Below are 24,263 nucleotides of genomic sequence, written 5' to 3' on the forward strand. Positions count from 1 at the left end.
AGAAATCGTTCACTGGGCTGTTGTCGATGTATATGTAAAGGTTACACCAAACCAACGTTCTGATTTGCTGGTATTATCTATCTGTGTAAATCATTATGCATACATAATTAAATGTATTGGCTATTTTCTTATAAGATATACTTTTTCTCAGTTGTTTACATATTTTGAAGTATGTAATTAAAGTGTCATCGAGAAAGATAAATATATGATATCTACACTGGTCTCTGACTATTAAAGTATCGTTCTTTCCTAACCTATGGGACTCATTTGGTTTATTTCCATTACCATCGCTCAAAATTGACAAAATGGATGCATGAAAACTATCAACGCAAATAATGTTCCACAAATGTAAGATTTATTGGCAACTCTACCAACTTTGTCATGAATGTTATGATTCTTTGTGTGTTAACTATTTTAGTTTGAATGCCCTTATTTACTCATCAAAGACAAAGACATCATCTCATGACGCAAAAACAAAATTCAAATCAATGTTAGCTTATTTTGCAACAAAGTTATGATCATGAGTCATTTTGATTGGGGTTAGATTTAAAATCTCATTTGGAAGGGTCTCTCAGCGATTACAGTTATTATTTAAGTTTTACCTAAATACGTCATGCCTTAATATTGTATGGATGTCTTCACGATCCTACATCATTGAAATCTAATTGCTTTAGAAAATATTTTTTCTCATCAGTTGTGAATTAAAATACTTGTGTAGCTTAAAAATGACATACGTTGGGATTATAACTAGTTGCCATTATCCAACTCCCAGCTATTGACCCTATGGGTGGCTGTACATAATCCTATGTACACATAACAGCTCAGAACATTCAAGAAGAACTAGGGTTATAACCTTAACAATTAAACAAATGTAGACTTGCATGCAAAAATGAATGTTTAAAATGAATTTATCATTGATTTCAGATTGATTCAATGGCTGACTCTGCTAAAAGCAACATAAAGCACAGCCTTTCTCTTATTCGGGACCCTAAAGCAAAGGTCAGAGAACTTTGCACATATGCCGGAATAGTGGATGTGGAGCCTTCGGTCCCAGCCAGAAGATACCTTCGTTCTGGTATGGAAATGCTGCGGCTGGCGAAGGTGTACAAAGATGAAGAAGAATATGAGAGTGCCTTCATACTGTACATGAAGTTTATTACGTAAGTAGTTCTTTAACTGGCAGAGTTGGGATTTAACATTATTTTCATCATAATAAATATAAAGACTTTTAAAATAGCAAATTCATTAATACAAATGATCACTCAGGAATAGAGTGTTAATAAACATGTACTAAAATATGTGGTTTATGTAGTTGTGTTGGTGGTAAAAAAAGGAAATTGGTATATTAAATATTTTTGTCATAGTTTTTTCATTTGCAATTGTTTTGACAGGTCCTATGATAAATAAAAATATTTGCAAATTTTAGGTGAGTGATGCTAAATTTTAATAAATGTTTCTTGATCTAACTGCATGCTAATATGCTGAAAACACAGATAGATGAACTGTTGTGACATGTTTTTTCTCCTGTGCTTTTAGTTTATTTGTGGAGAAGCTACCAAAACACCCAGGCTACAAGGATGCTCCCCAAAAAGATGTCATCAATATAAAACAGGTTTTGTTCATAATTGATTATTTGTGAAAGTCACATTTTGGTCTTGTTGGGTCAATATATCAATGATATATTATTTGTAAAGTAGTGTATTATCCACGCCGTTTCAGCGTGGTGCAGCGCCATGCCCTTTTTTGTAGCGCCATGCTGCCCCCTTTCAAAGCCATTTAGCGCCACGCTGCCCCTTCCAAAGGCCGCCGCACTGCCCTTTCATGAGCACCCGCTGTTTTCAGTCCTGTATTGTTACGGTATGCTTGATTGCAAGATTGAATCGATAATTGTGCTCGCCATGCACCCTTATTGATAACATCTTAATTGCCTTTTGTCCAAACTACTTTGCCGACAAGTATCGGAGTATGGCCCAAAGGCCGCGAAGATTCGCTCGGTTGTGAATTAGTCATGCGTGAATAACCCTGTGTCGATATATATCAATAATTTCAGTGGCTTATACCAAGCACACTAATCGGTTGGTAATGTGTACTCGTTCACGATAAAATCGTGAACAGTTACTTCGGAGACTTCTATTGAAAACCTAGATTTTCCTCGTGGAAAATGTGCATTTCATGCATAATACTGTAATATGAAAACATTTATTTCTATGCGTAATTAAATTTAAAAATGAATAAAAACAAAGAAGTTGTAACTTTATTGTTATGGTCTTTTAGAATATTAATTATTGAAAGAATTACTGTAACGTATTCTAATTAAACAAAATGCGAATCGCGTATAAGGCGGACATTTTCGATTTTACGTTGCTATGCGCACCTGTCGCTTATATCATTTCAACAAGCTGGCGGACAATACAGCAAATAAATTGTTACTCTCTGCAAAATTGCAAATAACAATTGAATTAATGATCACACATTTAGAAGGGATTAATGAAATGCATGTAATAACGAACAATGCATAAAACCTTTTAGATAATAACAACATATTAATTAGTATTCTACTCAGTGGATGTATGTCACAGAAACGAGTGTTTGAAAATTGTTAGCGTTCAGGTTACTCATTTTACTGGCAAAGTTAAAACTTCTGACAAGATTATCGTTAGAAAATGGGATAAGACAAACATGGTTTCATTTATATGTTAGTGGATCTGTGTATAATCAGATTCATATGCATATATTGCTTTATTATGTTTGTCATGCTGTACAATTTACTTAAATAGCATGCAACTTAAATGGAAGACATAATAGCAAGGTAAATATATTTATATTAAATAAAGTAAGTTAAATACACCAATTACCATTAAATGTTCTTTTTTATATTTTTTAGCTCACCTGTCACGAAGTGACATGGTGAGCTTATGTGACCGTGTGATGTCCGGCGTCCGTATGTGCATGCGTGCATGTTTGCGTCCATCAACAATTTGCTTGCGTAGACAGTAGAGATCACAGTTTTCATCCAATCTTTATGAAATTTGGTCAGAATGTTTATCTTGATGAAATCTGGGTTGGGATTGAATTTGGGTCATCTGGGTTCAAAAACTAGGTCACTAGGTCAAGTAATTGAAAAACCTTGTGTAGACTATAGAGGTCGCAGCTTTCATCCAATCTTTATCAAAGTTGGTCAGAATGTTTATCTTGATGAAATCTGGGTTGGGATTGTATTTGGGTCATCTGAGGTCAAAAACTAGGTCAAAAACTAGGTCAAATAATAGAAAAACCTTGTGTAGGCAATAGAGGTCGCAGTTTTCATCCAATCTGTATGAAATTTGGTCAGAATGTTTATCTTGATGGAATCTGGGTTGGGATTGTACTTGGGTCATCTGGGGTCAAAAACTAGGTCAAAAACTAGGTAAAATAATAGAAAAACCTTGTTTAGACAATAGAGGTTGCAGTTTTCATCCAATCTTTATGAAACTTGGTCAGAATCTTTATCTTGATGAAATCTGGGTTGGGATTTCATTGGGTCATCTGGGGTCAAAAACTAGGTCAAATAATAGAAAAACCTTGTGTAGACAATAGAGGTAGCAGTTTTCATCAAATCTTTATGAAATTCGGTCAGATTGTTTATCTTGATAAAATCTGGGTCGGGATCCTATTTGGGTCATCTGAGGTCAAAAACTAGGTCACTAGGTCAAATAATAGAAAAAACGGTCATCAATTTGTTTGTGTAGACAGTAGAGGTCACAGTTTTCATCAAATCTTTATGAAATTTGGTCAGAATGTTTATCTGAATAAAAACTGGATCGGGATTGTATTTGGGTCATCTGAGGTCAAAAACTAGGTCACTAGGTCAAAAACTAGGTCAAATAATAGAAAAACATTGTATAGACAATAGAGGTCGCAGTTTTCATCCAATATTTATGAAATTTGGTCAGAATGTTTATCTTGATGAAATCTGGGTTGGGATTGTATTTGGGTCATCTTGGGTCAAAAACTAGGTCACTAGGTCAAATAATAGAAAAACCTTGTGTAGACAATAGAGGTCACAGTTTTCATCCAATCTTCATGAAATTTGGACAGAATGTTTGTCTTGAAGAAATCTGGGTTGGGATTGTATTTGGGTCATCTGGGGTCAAAAACTAGGTCACTAGGTCAAATAATAGAAAAACCTTGTGTAGGCAATAGAGGTCACAGTTTTCATCCAATCTTTATAAAATTTGATCAGAATGTTTATCTTGATGAAATGTGGGTTGGAATTGTATTTGGGTCACCTGGGGTCAAAAACTAGGTCAATAGGTCAAATATTAGAAAAACCTTGTGTAGACAACAGAGGTCACAGTTTTCATCCAATCTTTATGAAATTTGGTCAGAATGTTTATCTTGATGAAATCTGGGTTGGGATTGTATTTGGTTAGTCAGGTTAGTGATTCAGGGCCATCATGGCCCTCTTGTTATGTTGATATGTTTCTCTCAAAACCACTTATTCACGGAACGTTTTTGCCCTTTTTTACCTAACCTGCGCATTGAAATGCCCTTTTTCAAAGTAATGTGCCATGCCTCTTTGCCCTCCTGGGAAAAACACTATGTAAAGGTTATGGTTTTGTTTTGTTGCATCAATATGTCATATTGCCTGATATAGGTTAAGGTTTTTAAGATAAAACAAAAAATATTTCCATACAATTGAAAAAAATCACACATAATACTATTCACCTCATTTATAATGATTTACGATATTTGATGGAAATCTGAAGGTTGAGTAAAAAATGAACTATTCTATTGTCCTTTCGTGTGGTTCTGAAGCAAATGATTGTATTTGCCAGTGTGTCATGTTGCAATTTTTGTCATTTAACTTGTAATAGTAGTTGGTTAATAATGATGCTTAACCCTTTTCCATAAGAAGCAAAGTGAAAATGGCTTTTGCAACCAGCATAAAACCAGAACAGATTGCGAGTAACTCGCAATCTGTTCAGGTTTTATGCTGTTTGCTGCTCATCAGTAACTTATGTTTGGAAATGAAGCCTATAAAACTTGAATTTAGTAAGAAAGGTATTTAATTTAATTTAACTTTCTATGGGACTATAAATGCATCAAAATACATATCTAAGGGGTAAAGAGCTATATAAAAGTGATTGCTAAACTGAGAATAATGTTTACAGCAAGTGAAGCAAGTGTTCCCAGTTGCAGAAGAGCTGAAGGGTAAATTGACTCAGCGGTATACAGAGCAGGAGAAGAAGAGACAAGAGGATGAAGTATATATAAACAGACTGATTGAACATATTTTGAATTTACTAAGTTTTTTTAAGTCATAAATGGCTCTTGTGACAAGTTTTCTGTTTCTAATGAATCTTAATGATCTGTTGATTAAACCAATGATATTAAATTGAAAAAACATTTTAAAATACATAATACATAATTATACTACTTTTCATTCATACATTATGTGTATTATCTTTTAATATTGTCTTGTAGATGAAAAAAGAAGTAATTTGCATTTGTGAATATTTTTTTTCAAATTTCTCATCATAAATTTGAGTCATTTGCTTGAACAACATTTAAACACTACCTATTATTTCCAGCGCAAGCGAGCGGAAATTCTTGCTAAAGAACAGGAGAAAATCCAACTCCAAGAAGAGTTACGTAGAAAGGAGGAGGAGGAAAGAAGTAGGAAACTCCGCGAGCAGTCTGAAGAATTGTGGCTTCGTGAACAGGAGGAAAAGTTCCGCCAACTTCAAGAGCGTGAAAAAGAGAAACAAAATGAAAAAGACAAACATGATCCAAATATTCTGCTTGTGGATATTCCAGAAGACTTTGACAAGAATCGACCATCGTCAGGTCTAAATAACGAACGTAGAAGTATACCTTCGGGAAGTTTGAGCTTCGTACCAAATGATTTACGTCAAGGTCAAAGGCCGAAGCTTGAGAAGAACCTTTCGTTGGATTACACACCAAATATACCTGACAGAGAGCTGAAGCGAACTCTAACAATCAGCGATGATACAAGGTAATTTAAGTTAAATTGCCAGAATAAAACGTAAATTTCAAAAAGCTAGGGATGGTAAAAATATGCAAATGTTCGATTGAATCTTTGTCATTCAAATAATTGAAAAAATATTTGAATATTCTAAAAATTGAATATTTTTTTAAACCTTACAATTTTTAATGTGTTGAAAGTGTTTTCCCCAGACATAAAGGCAGGTATTCATGATACAGCTGGCTGTCAGTCGCCACTATAAGGCATGAATCTGCAAGGTTTTATGACCTTAATCCCGTTGTAAAATCCATGATCAAAGTGTCACAAGATAAGCGAAAACAGGGCCAAAGTCTAGAAAATCGCGGTAAAATATACTGTCTGAAAATTTAGTGACATTAATGTTGGACAAAAATCTGTATGTCCGAAAATTTAGAGTCATGAAAAATAATTATTTTTGCTAAAAAAGAGGGTGTCGGAAAACTTAGAGTAATTACAGTACATGATAATCTGAGCTTCTTCTCCTTCCTTTACCTGTTGATTACATGTTATATTAAAATTGATCTTGAGATTGTTTTGTTATTCAATGATAATCAACTAATATTTAAGCAAAATGTGTTATTTATTTTATTTTATTACAAAAAACATTGAAAATGATACTTTATATATAACAAGAGCTGTCACCATAGGATGACATATGCCCCCTATAAACGCTTTGATAAGAAGTTATGAGCATTTTTCGAAACCTAAACGCAGATTTCAAAACCTAAACGCAAACCCTTTGTTCAAGGTCAAGGTCACTGAGGGGTCAAAATTTGTGTGCCTATGGAAAAGCCTTGTCCATATACGCATGCATACCAAATATGAAGGTTATATCTCAAGGGACATAGAAGTTATGAGCATTTTTTGAAACCTAAACGCAGATTTTGAAACCTAAACGCGGACCCTTAGTTAAAGGTCAAGGTCACAGGGGTCAAAATTTTTGTGCGTATGGAAAAGTCTTGTCCATATACACATGCATACCAAATATGAAGGTTATATCTCAAGGGACATAGAAGTTATGAGCATTTTTTGAAACCTAAATGCAGATTTTGAAACCTAAATGCAGATCCTAAGTTCAAGGTCAAGGTCACAGGGGTAAAAATTTCTGTGCTTATTGAAAGGCCTTGTCCATATACACACGCATACCAAATATGATGGTTATATGTCAAGGGACATAGAAGTTATGAGCTATTTTCGAAACCTAAACGCATATTTCGAAACCTAAACGCGGACCCTAAGTTTAACGTCAAGGTCACAGGGGTAAAAAATTGTGTGCGTATGTAAAGGCCTTGTCCATATACACATGCATACCAAATATGAAGGTTATATCTCAAGGGACATAGAAGTTATGAGCATTTTGAGAAACCTAAACGCAAAGTGTGACGGAAGGACAGACGGGCAGACGAACGGATGGACAGTCCGATCACTATATGCCCTCCTTCGTGGGCATAAAAAAATTGTGTCTGTTAGGGCAAAAAGTTAAAAATAGGAAGTGATTATAATTATGCAAATATTTTATTATTCCATTGATAAAAAAATTGGGTATATTTGAATAAAATTAAGGTATTTGATGCCATCACTAAAAAAGCCAGCATTTGCATACATAAAGCATGCTCTTTCGTATTTACTTTTCAGGTGTACATGTATTTATCACTTCAACACCGTTATTTCGAACACCGATAATCCGAAGTCACCGTTATTTCGAAGTATTTTTTGGGTCCCGATTTTGGTTCTTCTTTGTTTAATGTAAAATTTCATTGTTAATCCGAACTTGATTAAACCGAAGAAATCGTTAATTCGAAGTGATTCTGTCGGTCCCAACACTATAATCCGCACCTTTAATTTCACACCTCTGTCGTCTGCGCTTTGCACGTCAAAAACCGATAATTACACCTTTGTCGTCTGCGACTTAATCGGCCAGCGATCAGCGGACGCAATACTTAAAAGATGAATCCAGCGACGATGATGAGGCCGCCAACACAAGAATGAACATGATATCCAATCAATGTGTGACCGCATCAACGATGTAAGGCAGTTCTGCGAGCAAAACACGGGCGGAAGTGAATTGTTGAATGTCCTTGACAAATTGGAGAAATATGTTACATGCGTCCAGTTTAGTGCTGCTAACGCCGATGTTCAGAGAGACATCGTGTGTTATTAAAAAAAAAGTTAATTCATTTCCAAAAATGTACTCATATGTATTTACATGTATTATAATGTGTGCTGTTCATGGTAATTTATATGTTCTGTAATTAGAGAAAAATAAAAAGAAGAAGAAAAAGAATCGTTTTATTCCTCTGTTTGTTACAAATAGAAATCTATTGCTATCTGACTAGTTTACGTTTTTAAGTAAAATAATTATTAATATTAGCGTTTAATCGAACCATGTGAATTCCCCAACGTTTTATATGTACAGAGTCAAAGAAGTCTTCTGTCAAATGTTTATTTCGAATAATCGTTTATCCGAAGTTTTTTTACGGTCCCGACGACTTCGAAAAAACGGTGTTGAAGTGTAGTTAGTTGCAAAGCTCATATAAAGACAAAAAATGGGCCGCACTCTGTGAAAAGGGGATTTAATGCATGTGCGTAAAGTTTTGTCCCTGATTAGTGTGTGCAGTCCGCATAGGCTAATCAGGAACGACACTTTGCGCTTAAACAGGATTTTTGTCAAGAATAGTCTTCCTTTAATGTAAAATACAATAATAGCGGAAAGTATTGTCTCCACAGGCTAATCTGAGATGACACTTTACACACATGCATTAAACCCCCTTTTCAGAGAGCCCGGCCTAAATATTTGTATGCCCCCAGCTTTTACAGATGCCCACTGCCGTATAGCGCAAGACCTGTCTGTTTTTTTGTTTGTTTATCTGCACACAGTTAACCCAAAATGACACATTTCATATAACATCTATATTGCTTTCTACAAAGCTTTTATACTTGTTTGATGTCTTTGATCACTATCAGCACACCCACACCACCTCATTTTGACATTGATAATGACCTACTGTAAGTTTTGGACTAATTCAGAAGGTCCAAGTCTTGGTTTATCCAAAGTGGGTTTTGTCTGTCATCAATGATGTTTCCAACAAAGCTTTGATACTTGCACAGATGATGCCTGGAATTGTATAATTGACCCACATCAGTTGACCTCATTGTTTACCTTGATGTTGACCTGATATTTGGCTCCAACTAATTCAGATCCAATTGTTGGCTAACCATATAGGGCATGTTTCATCTAAGATCAATATGGTTTGGTGCAAAGCTTTCATACTTATATGAAAGATGTATTTGAACACAAATTCACACATCACTTGACCTCATAGCCATTTACCTAATTATGTACTTTATTTATTCAGAAGTTGGATGTAATCTCTGAACACTTTCAACACACACACAGCCCCTGAACTTATTTTAACCTTGACATTTACTTGCTTTTGGACCTTGACTTACTCAATTGGAACAAAAAAATAAATACTAACAAGGCTTCCATTGGGGGCAAATGTGTTTATTGAAAGCAGCATCTAGCTTCATATTTAATAATCAAGATATTGTATATATCTAAATAATCATATATGGCATGCTGTTGTATCTGACATGTTCTCACACTAAACTAATAATGCTTTAGAATTTCTGCATTTTCAGACCTGAGGTCGACAGAAGTACAAAACCTTCGGCACCAGCAGATCATTTCCTGAGTACAGGCACTACTTCGTTAAATAAATATGGATTGAAGGACGTTGTTATCCCCAGAGACATTGTCCAGAAATTCCTGACAGTTGCCGACTCCAATACAAAACGAAATGTCGAAACATGTGGAATTCTGTCTGGAAAAATGGTGAGGAATAATATGCTACTTATTAGCTTGGCTGTTTTCGGAGAAAACCCGAGTTATTGTCATAGCCTCCTCGCCGTCCGGGCGTCGTGCTAAAACCTTTACATTGGCTCTGAAATTAATGTGCTTCCACCTACAACTTTGAAACTTCATATGTACATGCACCTTGCTGAGATCAACATGCCACACCCATTTTTGGGTCACTAGGTCAAAGGTCAAGGTCACTGTGACCTCTAATATAAAACTTTAACTTTGCCTCTAACATCATAGTGCTTCCACCTACAACTTTGAAACTTCATATGTACATGCACCTTGATGACTTCTACACGCCACACCCATTTGTGGGTCACTAGGTCAAAGGTCAAGGTCACTGTGACCTCTAATATAAAACTTTAACTTTGCCTCTAACATCACAGTGCTTCCACCTGCAACTTTGAAACTTCATATGTACATGCACCTTGATGAGTTCTTCACGCCACACCCATTTTTGGGTCACTAAGTCAAGGTCACTGTGACCTCTAATATAAAACTTTGCCTCTAACATCATAGTGCTTCCACCTACAACCTTGAAACTTAATATGTACATGCACCTTGATGACTTCTACATGCCACACCTATTTTTGGGTCACAAGGTCAAGGTCACTGTGACCTAAAAAAAATTATCAAAAAAAAAAAATTGCTGACAAGCTTTCGCAGCCGAGCGTCCGTTATGCGGTGCTCTTGTTATTATTAAGAACCTTTTCCCATATCAAAGAAGTATTTAGATTCTTTGTCCTATATTTAAGAGTTATTTGGACCATATTTTCCATATCACAGAAGGATTTAGAATCTTTGTGCTATATTTAAAAGTTGTTTGGACAATATTTCCCAAATCAAAGAAGGATTTAGACCCTTTGTTCCATATTTAAGAGTCATTTAGACCAAATTTCCCATATCAAGGAAGCATTTAGACCTTTTTCTCCATTTTAAAGAAGCTGTAACACTTTATTTTCAATTTCAAAGAAACTTAAATAGTAAGTTCCTCATTTCAAGAAGCTGTTCAACCCTCTTTTATCTTATAAAGGAGCTTACAGACCCTATTTTCCACTTCATTGAGTTGTTTGTGTTATTTTCTCGTTTGCTGTTCCCAGGAGCGTGGAGCTTTCTTCATCACCCATGTGTTGATTCCAAAGCAGACTGGAACCCCTGACAGTTGTAACGCAGAAAACGAGGAAGACCTGTTTGACTTCCAGGACTCCAATGACCTTATCTCTCTTGGATGGATACATGTATGTACAGTTATCTCCCTTGGATGGATACATGTATGTACAGTTATCTCCCTTGGTTGGTTACATGTATGTGCAGTGTACATATGAGCTGCACTATATGAAAAGGGAGTTAACATTTTTAACGCATGTGCCTTAAGTGTCGACCCAGATTAGCCTGTGCAGTCCGCACAAGCTAATCAGGGACAACAATTTCCACCTAAACTGGCTTTTTGCTAAGAAGATACTTTCTTTAAATGAAAAATTTCATAAAAGCAGAAAGTGTCATCCCTGATTAGCCTGTGCGGACCCTACTTTTCACAGAGCAAGGCCCATATGTATTCTCGCGATAAACTCTCTCGTTTTTAACAGCTCTTTTTATATGCTGTTCACATATCAGAATTTATCACCAAATTTCCATTGGCAGTCAAAAAACAGTTCTTTCTGTCATCATTTGTATACATCTGTTTTCAAGATCACCCTTGGCGGGCGGGCGGCGGCGCCTACAGCAGTGTCCGCTCTCTAATTCAAATAGTTTTCATCCTATCTTCACCAAACTTGGTCAGAAGTTGTATCTAGACAATATCTAGTTCAAGTTGAAATATGGGTCATGCCGGGTCAAAAATTAGGTCACTGGATCACTTAGTGCATTTCAAGGATTAAGCATGGTGTACGCTCTCTAATTGAAGTAGTTTTCATCCGATCTTCACCAAATTAGGTCAGAAGTTGTGTCCAGATGATATGTAGGTCAAGTTCATATATGGGTCATGTCGGGTCAAAAACTAGGTTACGAGGTCACTTAGTGCATTTCAAGCATTAAGCATGGTGATTGCTCTCTAATTGAAGTAGTTTTCATCTGATCTTCACCAAATTTGGCCAGAAGTTGTGTCAAAAAAAAGAGCACAGGCTCACTTAGTGCGTTTAAATCAATCACCATCGTGTCTTTTACCCTAGTCTATTAGTTGTGATATGCTACACTTGTTTCGCTGGTTTTCGTTCGTGCTTTCCACGATTTAAAAAAATATATCATTTTGCCACTCAAATGCAGGGTTTAGGGCAAATTCACCAAGGTTCAACCAAAGGTTCACTGTTTTACTCAATATCTAACTGCTATCGAATTATTTTCACTAATATTTGGCAGTTTTTGTCCCAAAATCGACACTTAAAACCTGGCAAACAAGTTTTTTTGGTGTTTAGGATGATTTTATGTCAATGACACTGTCATACATAAACACATTTATGCAATTTCCTTTGGTCTACTTTTAACCAGTTGTCAATCAAGCCAGTTCAAAGTAAAAGTGAATTTGCAAAATCTATTGTCATTCTGCCGTTAAGTCTGGAGAATTAAAAAAACGGTTTTGTGTCACCTTTCTGATTCACTCAAAAGTTTGATGCGTCTTATAACACAACTATTTCCTTAACTTTCTAATTTTATTGATTAAAACCTAGCTATACCTGTACATGTATTGAGAAAACAAGCATTCAATTTTGTAAATTATGTTAATGAATACAAACATTTATCAAAATTAAATAATTCAACGCAAATTGGTAAATGTACTTTCAGACCCATCCTACGCAGACGGCCTTTCTGTCAAGTGTTGACCTTCATACCCACTACCCCTATCAGCAGCTGATGCCAGAAGCTGTTGCAGTGGTTGTCTCCCCAAAATTCAATGAGTAATGATAAATTTGTGTTCAATTTTTCTTTGCTCTTATGATTGTAAGATGGATTGTTCTCATTAAGGTCCTACTTTAACAATTTGTACTGTATTTACTTTACTGATATTCTATGTTTCTTGAAAAATGCTGTTTCAAATGCATTGCAAACATATTTATGATGTAATTTTGTGTGTTTGAAACCTTTGAAATGCAATAATTTAAGGAGCTATTTGTTAAAGATGTAATAGAAAGAAAACATTGTTGCAAATAGCAAATATATGCTGCTACACATTCACGTTCAGATTTGTATATAAAAAACGTAACAGAAATATTATAAAACATTCCTTAGCTCTTTCAATCTTGCTTTATTTTTCTCCTATTTTGCCTTCAGAACTGGGGTATTTATGTTGACCCCTGACCTGGGACTGCCAGAGATCGCTCGGTGTAGCAAGAGGGGCCATCACGAACACACCAAACATCCTCCAGTCTTTGAGGTCAGTTAACCCTTTCCGGCTCAGAAGTAACTTGCAGGCTGTTCAGGTTTTATGCTGTTTGCTGCTCATCAGTATCTTAGGGTTGAAAATGAAGCCTTGAAAACTAGAATTTGTTAAGAAAGCGCTTTGAAGTCAGTTAAGACGTGGACCTATATGAGCTAAGTTCTTGGGAAAATGGTCTTTATGCATGTGTGTTAAGTGTCATCCCAGATTAGCCTGTGCAGTCAGCACAGGCTAATCAGGGATGACTCTTTCTGATTTAATGGAATTTGTTTTGTAAATTAAGTATTTTGGTAAACAAAATCTAGTTAAAACTGAAATGTCTTCCCTGACCAGCCTGTTCGGACTGCATAAACTAATCTGATACGGCACTTAATGAACATGCATTGAATCCATTTTTCCCAGAAACGAGGCTGATATGAACAATTCACGCTATTTCAGTGTAAAAGTCCCTGTGTGTGAGAAAAAAATCAAGGATCATAAGACGCACAAGGTGTATCTTTAAAGAAGCAGAGTTTATTAAAGGCAGTTTGGTGACATTTTCTTGTAGTTTGCTAAATACAGGGGTTGTTTTGGGAGATTTTACTTCAGATACTGTGAAAGGTCATCTTTTTATGTCCCCCATCCACTATAGTGGGGGACATATTGTTTTTGCCCTGTCTGTCTGTTGGTCTGTTTGCTCCAACTTTAACATTTGCAATAACTTTTTCAATATTCAAGATAGCAACTTGATATTTGGAATGCATGTGTATCTCATGGAGCTGCACATTTTGAGTGGTGAAAGGTCAAGGTCATCCTTCAAGGTCAGAGGTCAAATATATGTGGCCAAAATCGCTCATTTTATGAATACTTTTGCAATATCGAAGATAGCATCTTGATATTTGGCATGCATGTGTATCTCATGGAGCCGCACATTTTGAGTGGTGAAAGGTCAAGGTCATCCGTCAAGGTCAAAAATAAAATATAAAATAAAGCGGGGCAGAAGGGGACAGTGTTTCTGACAAACACATGCCGCACATTTTGAGTGGTGAAAGCTCAAGGTCAAGGTCATCCTTCAAGGTCAAAGGTCAAAAAAAATATTTTTTTAAAATTCAAAGCGGCGCAGAAGGGGACATAGTGTTTCTGACAAACACATTTCCTGTTTTTCCTGTTTTCTTCAGGCACCTTTTTGCAAAATTTGTGACGACCTGAAATGTTTATCGATTCTACGATAAGTCAGCTGTTTCTTAGCAGGGAACACTGTTATCCTTCAACAAAAAATTACATGTGCATGAAAAATATTCAGTTAAAGATTTACAAGTAAAGAACTCTTTGTATTTTGTTCTGATTTTCATAAGTGTACAATTTCAAATATTCTACATGCCTATTACAATATTTCTTTTAAAATGAGATGAACACATATTTTTGTTAACAATAAAATTGCGCATGTTGGTCGTTTTTATCTTTGGTTCTGCTAAAAAGTCACATGATCTACATTGCCTTGTAAAATCGTTGTAGTGCAGAGCAGATTTAGATCTTTACTTCTGTATAAAATCATTTACTATCTTATTTATTTATTATCATGACATTGAGCTTGGTCGAATCGGCTTACAAGACACCAACAAATTAATGGAATTATTAATCTGTTAAATAATACAAATATACAAATAGTTTGTATTCAGAACTGCGTATGCACAGGTTGTTCCAATTATTTACGTTAGATAGAAATAAAACTGCTCTCAATCAAAAGGTAGATTTGAAAATATTCATGCGTTGCAAGTTCATATAATAGTAAATATATGTGTGTAGCAAAGTACTATTTAATTTTGTATGAAGGTTAGATAAAAAATATAATACCATTGACATTTGCAAATAAGGACCTAGCAAATATATCCGGGTTTGCGCGAATTCTCTGTAAACGTTGTAAGTAAAGCCTATTAAAATATCAATGACTATTTGCAAAATTTAATTAGATTTCAAAAGACATTCAATATTTGTTTAGAAGTAGGGATGAACCAAAAAGGAGCATGGTGCAGCACACTGCTATTTTGGTCAAGATCTTCCCTTACTGTGTGTTAAGTTTCATGATTTATGTATTTTTTATATTGAGGAAACTTTCATTTCAGTAACATATTCAGGCAGGAAAAATATATATTAAGTCATATTTATTTTATAAACATTGTATTTTGTTGTGTTTAATACTAACATGATTTCAATAAAATCTTTGAAATTAAATAGTAACTATACATGTACTTGCTGTGCTAATATGGTACAAAAAATGTTTACATTGTTAATGCGTAGCTTTACAAAGTTTATTTTGTTCTGTCTTGATAGGAAGGTCAGCAGTATACCGGGAATGTTTGATGATTTTTTTATGAAAGTTTTAAATAAGGCTGCTATAATTTGCTGTTCCCAAAAGCAAAGATTATTATTAGTATGATGTATTTTAAATATACAGAAATAATTGACTCGCTATCCATTCTGTTTCAGACCAGTACGCATGCCAAATTTGTGGACGACAGGAGCATTATTTTAGTAGATCTACGCAACAAATGAGAAACTAGAGTCTAGTTATAATACCTGACACAGCGCTTCAGGCAGTTAGAGCCAAAAGGACAATTATCTCCCATTTAGCCACTTAAACTTTACTGTATGTGTCATATGGGTTGTACATGTAATAAAGCCTTATTCCGGGAAATGGGACTGCATTTCCTTAGTGTTATCCCTCATTAGCCTGTGCAGTCCACACGGCTAATCATGGACGACACTTTCAGCTTATAATGGATTTTCATTTAGAAGAAAATTTCTTGAAAGGAAAATTCCATCCAACAGAAAGTGCTGTCTGTGATGAGCCTGTACTGATTGCATGCAATAAGCCCTGTTTTCCCACTGATTGCATGCAATAAGTCCTGTTTTCCCACTGATTGCATGCAATAAGCCCTGTTTTCCCACTGATTGCATGCAATAAGCCCTGTTTTCCCACTGATTGCATGCAATAAGTCCTGTTTTCCCACTGATTGCATGCAATAAGTCCTGTTTTCCCACTGATTTCATGCAATAAGTCCTGTTTTCCCACTGATTTCATGCATTAAGTCCTGTTTTCCCAGAGCTCGGCTAAATTATAATGTTTGCCATTGAAAAAGTATTATTATTATTGAAATATGTTTTGTTTTTTTAATTGTTAAAAGAGGCATAAGGCTTCTGTATGTATGATGTAATTTTTTGTTTAACTTCGAATAATGTATACTTAACAAGTTATATCGATTTAAGTTAAATTATTTTTTGTTTTAATTGAAAATACATGTTATCAAAAAGAGATTTGTATTTTACCAGCAACTTTGGAAGATTATATGTTAATGATGATCTTGTACTCTCGTGTATGCTGAATTAAGCATATATTGAGATGGTAGTTGCTTATATAAAATCACAAAGTATGTACTGTTTTATCTGTGTCCGTTGCATTGCAATCATTCTTGTAACAGTGCAATATTATGAATGAACATTGACTTCATGTTTGATGTCATATTTAAGTATTAAATATGTATAAGAAAGTGTCTTGTTTTAAGAAAATAAATTTTGCAAGGCCATAAACAAATTTTGTGATAACAAAAATAATTACTGCTGCAAAATTATTACACTTGATAAAATATGTGCAACCCTTTTGTTAAGGAGGATAGGCTGGGTCAAAAATATTGTCTTTAAAAAATGATGCTGAGCAGATGGTAGTAATTTTACCACTTTTGGTAATCCAGTAAGACATAAATTTCTCATATATTAAAAGCATATTATGTTATATTGTATATTTATCAATAAATATGCCTCTAGACAACAATTTACAAAAAAAGTTAATCCTTTGACACTTTATAGTAGATGAGTTAATTCACATCTCTACATTATGGTGGATACAGTGACGAATTCTATGATTAATTTGATTATGATTTTTTTTAATTTAATGTGCATTTTGATTTCTTGATAAAATGTGTTTATTCCAATGTGATGTATTTTCGTTTTACATAATTAATATCATTAAGCATCACTTATGTTGTTTTATGAGTAATGGTAGCCTGTAAAGACAGGTAATTTATGCACAAACTTTGTTTTCTTTGTCATAATTGTTTATAATGACCAAATATTTTTTAAAAAAAATCCATTATTAATAAAATAATCTTTTTATAGTGTGCTTTTTGGCGTAGATGATGTTCACGAATCAGCATGTTTCTACATTTTGGTTTTTAGCCAAGATGACAACTATTTCATGTACAAATATTTATTACAGTGTGTCTTGATTTTTGAAAGTTCTTATAAGTTACTTTTATAATATTTCTTATTACCGGTATATTGCAAATTAACTGAATATACATGTATGTGACATGTATGTATTTTGAGCCTGTTTCATAACATTGTCTTTATTCAAAATAATTTTATGTATGGACCATTATATGAGAGATTTTATTCTTATAATTTGTTGCTCAGTGTATGATTATTTTTTGGGTAAAATCCATATTTCACTGTATCTGTACAACTTGTATGTATATATTCCCCTTACACAAGTATATCTATCTAGTCAATTTACTGGTACTTTATCTCATGTGTAGCAAAAATAGACAAAAATGCAATAATTATAATTTTTTCACTTTAAATAGTGGCATGTATATTGCACACAGGGGCATGCAAATTTTGAAATGTTGTCATTTATGAATCCCAATCAAAATGCCTGGACCGTGTTGTCATCTTTGCTAATTAACAATCTAGCAATTTCTTGATATGGCTACCGGGTATTTACATTATAAATAAACACACAACAATACCTCCTACTGTTCCCTTATAATTATGTTGTGTGTGTTTTTATAAAAGTATTAGAAATCCTTAAAAAAGTCTGTCCACAAAATGACCATGCTGTGTCTAATTGGAACGATTGTCTATTCATAAGCTTCCAGTGTTAAAATGTGGCTATTTGATGTCAATAAATGGTAACAATCCAAACTTCAAATGTTTATGTGTATCCCCCCCCCCCCAAAAAAAAACAAATTTTATTAAATAGTTATTTTGTACTGGTTGAAGTTCTTTTAATCCAAGCAATATAATTGTGAACGATGCACAACTACATACAATTATATATACCGGTACATAATTGAGCATGCAATAATCGAAAGGGAAGTGGACAACGACAACGAGCGAGGCATGGTATTGTAATGCGCATGGGGGGGGTTAGAGGGTAAGGGTTAGGGATAGGGGTCGGGTTTAAACCATATCTTAACCCTTACCCGATCCCTAACCCTAACCTAACCATAACCCAGGGTTATCTCCCCTATACCATGCCTCGCTCGTTGTAATTGTCCTCTTCCCTTATCGAAAAGCATACAGCTTTCAATTATTTTAATGTAAATCACACATTTACGTCTACAGTTTTTCAGCTGGCTGCTTAGTACATGTAGCATTACTCAACATTTTCTGACAAAACATCAGGCACATCTAATTTAAATTTTAAAGATCCAAGTTACCAAGGTTTATGGAAAAAATAAAATACATCAAACACTAACTACTTTTCATATACATTATTGTGACTTCACGTTGTGGCATAATTGTCGAATCAGGCAGAAAAGTAACATTCTGGTGAAATGTTTTCCATATTATTTCGCCATTAAATGCCACACATAAAAGGCCACATGTTCTAAAAAAAAAAAACACAGTTCTGGCCACATATGATAGCCTGATAAAAATTGTCACATGTTTGCCTAACTTCACACATTTCGGCGGTTACGGTACATAGAAAGAAACAAGCACGTACACTTTTAAAGTCATTTTATAGTGTTACTTGAAGTAATAAATCACTGACGAAGACGCCATTATCTATAAAGTTATAATTGTACTTTGACCTGTCAGGACTTTAAAAGAATGAAAAATGATTAGACGACTTATTAAAGTCTCTCAGGATAGTTGCACTGGCTCTTCGCTCTTAGAAAACTGGGTTTAATGCATGTGGGTAAAGTTTTTCACAGATTAGACTGTGCAGTTCGCATAGGCTAATTATGTACGATCCTTTACGCTTTTGTGGATTTCTTAATTAAAAGACAGTCTCATCTAAACAAAAGTACAGTTTAGGCGGAAAGTGTTGTTCCTTCATTAACATGCATTAAGCCCCGTTTTCACAGAACGAGGTTCAAATGTAAAAAGAAAATGACGTAGCATCTAAAAAGCTCGTCTATTCCCCCATCATGGGCGACTTCCACTCGTAGAGTCCCTGGTTACACTCGGCCCAGTACGGGAGGCTCTTCATACGCTGGTACCACGTGGTCAGTAGCGGCCACTGGTCCAGCTTGTAGTTGCGCAACTCGATGAGCGCCAGGTTGGTCGCCATGGAAATGTCCACTATGGTCATGTCGTCACCGCACATGTACTTCTGTCCCTGGAAACGTAAAATGGTATATATCAGTGAATAAAGGAAACGTGTACTTCTGTCCCTGGATACGTATGCTAATAAATATCGTTGGACAAAGGACCATAACTCATGAAAATGAAGGTATCATTGTCATTCCGTCAAATCAAATGTGCTGCTGCAAACGTTGCCATGGAAACGTGCAATAGTAAATATCAGTGGGTAAAGAACCATAACTCTTGGAAATGAAGGTTTTATTGGCATGCAGCCACATCACATCCGATTCTGTCCCTGGAAAAGTAAAATTATTGATAACGGTGGACAAAGGACCATAACTCGTGGAAATGACGGTATTCTTGTCATGTCGCCATATCGGATGAACTTCTGTCCATGGAAACGTAAAATAATAAACATCGGCGGAGATCACTCGTGGAAATCAAGGTATTATGTTCATGCCGTCACCGCACGTGTATTGCTGTCCCTGAAACACGAAATAATAAAACTAAGTGATTAAAAGGGTAATACATCACGGTTACGTCCAATATGATCATGTCGTCACAGCAATATACTTTTTCATTGAAATCATAAACTAAACGGTGGTAAAGGGGTCTATAACACGTACACAATCACGTGAATCTGTCTCTGGAAACATAAAATAATACATATCAGTGGACGAAGGTCATACCTTGTAAATATGTAAGTATTTAGTAACGTCGTCACAGAAAATGTACACATGCCCTTAGAAACGTACAATAATAAATGCCAGTTGACATGTGGACATAATTGTGAACATGTCCACTTTCGCTGCTTCGTGACCTCAAATGTACTTTTTCACCGGGAAATACATACACCGCAATCAATACGAGTGGGTAAAGGATCATAATTCGAGGATTGAAATTATGTTATGTATCGTAAAGGCATCTTCTCTTCCCCGCATGTGTGCACCTGGTGCTGAAAAAAAACGAGTGGGTACAGACCTATTACCCATCCAGATGTATGTTCCTAATTCATAATGTCGCCCCGGACATGTGCCTCCGCACCTTAAAGGGGCAAGAAACATGGCATACAGTGACTTAACGTATGTGCACTAAACATGATATCAACGCAATGTATTGAAGAAGTCGCATGAATGTGATGTTATGATCTGTAAAAAGACTATATAAACAGCCAAGTAATATTAATAATACGGCTCTAAATGAAGGGAAACAACTACTGTTCAAAACATGACTGAATCGTCTCCCATGCCAAAAGGTTCGTTTGAATTATTTCTAGTGCAATATTAAATATATGTTTGATATCATACTTGCGAGTGATACATTGGTTATTACGGGTTACACAATTGAAATTTTTGTCTCATTCACTAGATACCAGTAGTATAGTCCTATAACAAACCCTTGTATCGTACTTTGAACTTACAACTAGAGATACGATTTCATAATTTCGACATAAAGTTTAATAATGACCAGATGTTTGATATACGTTTTAACTTTGATAACAGAGCGAGGGTACAATAACACTTGATATGCTCGTATACTTAAATAATTTCCCGAAGGTGTATATCCGTTCTAACATAAAAGTAGTATTTAAAGGGAATTTCATGGACAGTTTACAAAAACTGGCTCCTGCTTCCACGCTCGATGTGACATTGTCTGTTGAGGTACTTCTTAAAAGTACCCCGGATACTCTAAAGTATACTGCAAATTACCCGGAGTACGGAAAACATACTAAAAAGCACCATAGAGTATGGCCAGATGCCATGAAGTTTTTTTCCGTGACCGGGGTTATTGTTGTATACTTAACAGTACCCGCGGTACTTTTAAGTAGTACTTGAGCCGACAACGACCGTTTCAGCCGTTTTTATCACTACCTGAAGCTGTCGGTTCATGTAGTCGAACACTTTTCTCATGGCGGCTTCCCTGTCCGTGTCCGGGGGCTTGGCCTGGAACAGCTGTGGATACTGGAACAACAGGAAGAATCTCGTAACTTAAGCACTGGTACTTACATATTAGCCTTTCTCAATGAAAACGGGTTTTAATGCATGTGCGTAGAGGAACATCCCCAATTAGCCTGTGCAGTTCACACATACTAATCAGGGACGACACTTTCCGCGGCTGTGGTAACTTTCGTCTACATATTTTCTTCGCGAAATTCCAGTTCAAGCGAAAATTATCGTCGATAATTAGCCATTGCAAACTGCACAGGCGAATATGGGACGATAAATTATGCACATTCATTAAGCCCCGTTATCTAAGAGCGATGTTCAATTATTAACTTAAGATTCTGATAGACGGGTACACATGCATGTATATTTTTTCCATTACCTGGCATTTTTACGTACTCGCAACGAGCAGTTTTGTTGTTAATGTAGGCCTTGTATGTAATTTTAGTTTATTGGTAGTTTGGTATTTTTTTTATTATTTTCAGCTTATTACGTACACAAACTGCGACAAATTGTTCTATAGGCATAGCAGATCTCCACCATAAGCCTAAAAAAAACATTAACAAAATAAGAAACTTTGACTTATCTGTGTAAAAGATTTCATTCATTTCATTTTCTTTCAAGTTTTGTAGACTTAGATTACATGTGAGACTATGAGGATAATAAATGTTCTTAATTATATAAATGTATCTCACCATATATTCGCTTATGGTCTTGTACACGGAGCCAAGGTCGTAGTGTAAAAGACGGTCACACACGGCCCGCTGTTGCAGATCTTTCGGGTAGAGTCGCGAGTTCTTGCCATACCGGGATACCAAGTAAGTCATTATCGGCCGACTGTGAAAGGATATTTTTATACCGGTAAGTGCCGTGCCATGGACACTTTTCTTTTCACAAACAATGCTTTCAAAAGATTGACAAATATAGTTGACACGATTAGACTGAGAGGCAAACGGACAGACAGAGAGACAGACGGACAGACAGACAGACAGACAGACAGACAAACAGACAAACAGACAAACAGACAAACAGATAGACAGACAGACAGAATTAACTTAACAGAACACAAACCTTTCCCATAATGAAAAGTCTCCATCTTGTAATGTAGGTACTGTGGTGTCGGGGTTAATCTGAAATACGATGTACATTATATTTTCACAACAAACTCTACGTCATTCTGGGCTTATTTAAAACGTTTTCATTTAGTGTCACAATAAAATGAAGGAGGGGCGGTTTCGCTTTTGAAGTCTCAACATCACTATAGAGATTTCGTAATTATGAAAGTTTGAGGCATCTGATGCAAATGAGCTAAAGAAAATATGTTTAACTAATTTAATCTATACCTTTGCGAATTCAGGTGTCTTGTGTTCCCCCTTAAAGAGGTCCAGGTAGCGGATGGTGACGGGGATGTTCGCCGCCTTGGCCGCCATCCAGACGGCCCGTGAGGGGGCGCTCAGTCCGTGGATATACAGCACGAGGTTCTTGGGCGTCGTCGCGGTGGGACCCACGCCCATCTGTCGCATGGAGAGGGGATAAAACTATTGAATTCAGTCTCGTTTTTGTCAAAACACGCCTTTATGAATCTGCGTAAAGTTTCGTCCCAGATAAGCATGTCCAATCCGCTTAAGCTGATCAGGGTCGGAAATGGCCGCCTAGACTATATTTTCGTTTTTGACTGACTCTCTATAAACGAAAAATTCAATTAAAGCAAAACGGTTTGTTACTGATATGCCAACTGGTGCGAACTGCACAGGTTCATGTTTGACGACACTTAACGCAAGTGCTTTAAGCCCCATTGTCCAAGAACGCGATGCCATTTTATATCGGGATTTAATAGAGTAATTCGTGATGTTTCTGTTCATTGTATAGTGTTCACGACAGTATCATTAATAAAATCTTCGAAATTTCAGAATGCAATTATAGAGTTTAACAAATACTTATCAAATTACAACGTATTTATGTACTGATATGTTTCATGCGATGTGTCTACAGGAGAATATGTTGTAAAAATAACAAGCATAAATATAAATGTAAAATAAAATAGTCTCTCATATCTCTGTATATCGTTAAATGTACATTCTTACCGGTTGAAGGGTTATTTCCTCCCCCTTTTCCCCTATACATAAACATAGCAACATGTTGTGTTTAGGTACTTTAAACTACAAATGTCAATCAATACCAATACTTTTATATGGCAACCCGTATCGACATACTAGTATGAACAACGTAATGTTTGTACAGAGTGGAATAGTAAAACAAATGTTGTCTGAACGCTTCTTTGATTTTAAATGGAACGCGCAATTTAATACCCCTGTGTGTTTTCTAACGATATATGCGATCGCGTATCGTTTGAGAGCTTAATGTCCCTTTTGGTTAGCACATCTCTATCATTAATAATTTACTAATACCAGATTCCTTGATACTCAGAAAATGGCCATATGATATTTTAGTGTGTTTTATCTTAATAGTTTTGCTTCAATTTAAGAGACTTGTTCATCGCCACGTGTTGGTATTAAACACGGGCGATTTCTTACACTTAAATATTTAACTAATAAGGTACTTAATAGAAATACTCACATCACGGAAAAAATAAGTAAATAAAACAAGCAAACATGTTAAAGCGCTCTCTATTATTTAGATTTTTTTATGAGCAAAATAGAGTGTTCATGACAAGTGATTGACGACATTTTCTAATTTCATCAAGTAGTTTTAATAAATCAAACCTTCAACGCG

The 24,263-nt window shown here is 35.5% G+C and overlaps 2 protein-coding genes across 2 annotated transcripts; one reads left to right on the top strand and one right to left on the bottom strand.

The window, feature by feature from the left end:
- Window positions 1-265: 265 nt before the first annotated feature.
- LOC127867937 (STAM-binding protein-like) lies at window positions 266-18,205 on the top strand. The gene is made up of 10 exons (XM_052409457.1): window positions 266-348; window positions 925-1,160; window positions 1,537-1,612; window positions 5,154-5,246; window positions 5,574-5,998; window positions 9,650-9,842; window positions 10,970-11,107; window positions 12,648-12,760; window positions 13,134-13,236; window positions 15,706-18,205. Exons 2-10 carry the CDS (start codon window positions 934-936, stop codon window positions 15,769-15,771), a joined length of 1,434 nt encoding a protein of 477 aa, XP_052265417.1. The 5' UTR covers window positions 266-348; window positions 925-933; the 3' UTR covers window positions 15,772-18,205.
- Window positions 18,206-19,002: 797 nt separating this feature from the next.
- On the bottom strand, window positions 19,003-23,068 carry LOC127867940 (glutathione S-transferase 1-like). Its single transcript, XM_052409460.1, has 5 exons — window positions 22,874-23,068; window positions 22,602-22,660; window positions 22,226-22,367; window positions 21,459-21,548; window positions 19,003-19,621 (listed from the first exon to the last, which is right to left on the bottom strand). Exons 1-5 carry the CDS (start codon window positions 23,051-23,053, stop codon window positions 19,418-19,420), a joined length of 675 nt encoding a protein of 224 aa, XP_052265420.1. The 5' UTR covers window positions 23,054-23,068; the 3' UTR covers window positions 19,003-19,417.
- Window positions 23,069-24,263: the final 1,195 nt, after the last annotated feature.

This window comes from Dreissena polymorpha, chromosome 2, assembly GCF_020536995.1.
Source record: "Dreissena polymorpha isolate Duluth1 chromosome 2, UMN_Dpol_1.0, whole genome shotgun sequence".
NCBI lineage: Eukaryota > Metazoa > Mollusca > Bivalvia > Myida > Dreissenidae > Dreissena > Dreissena polymorpha.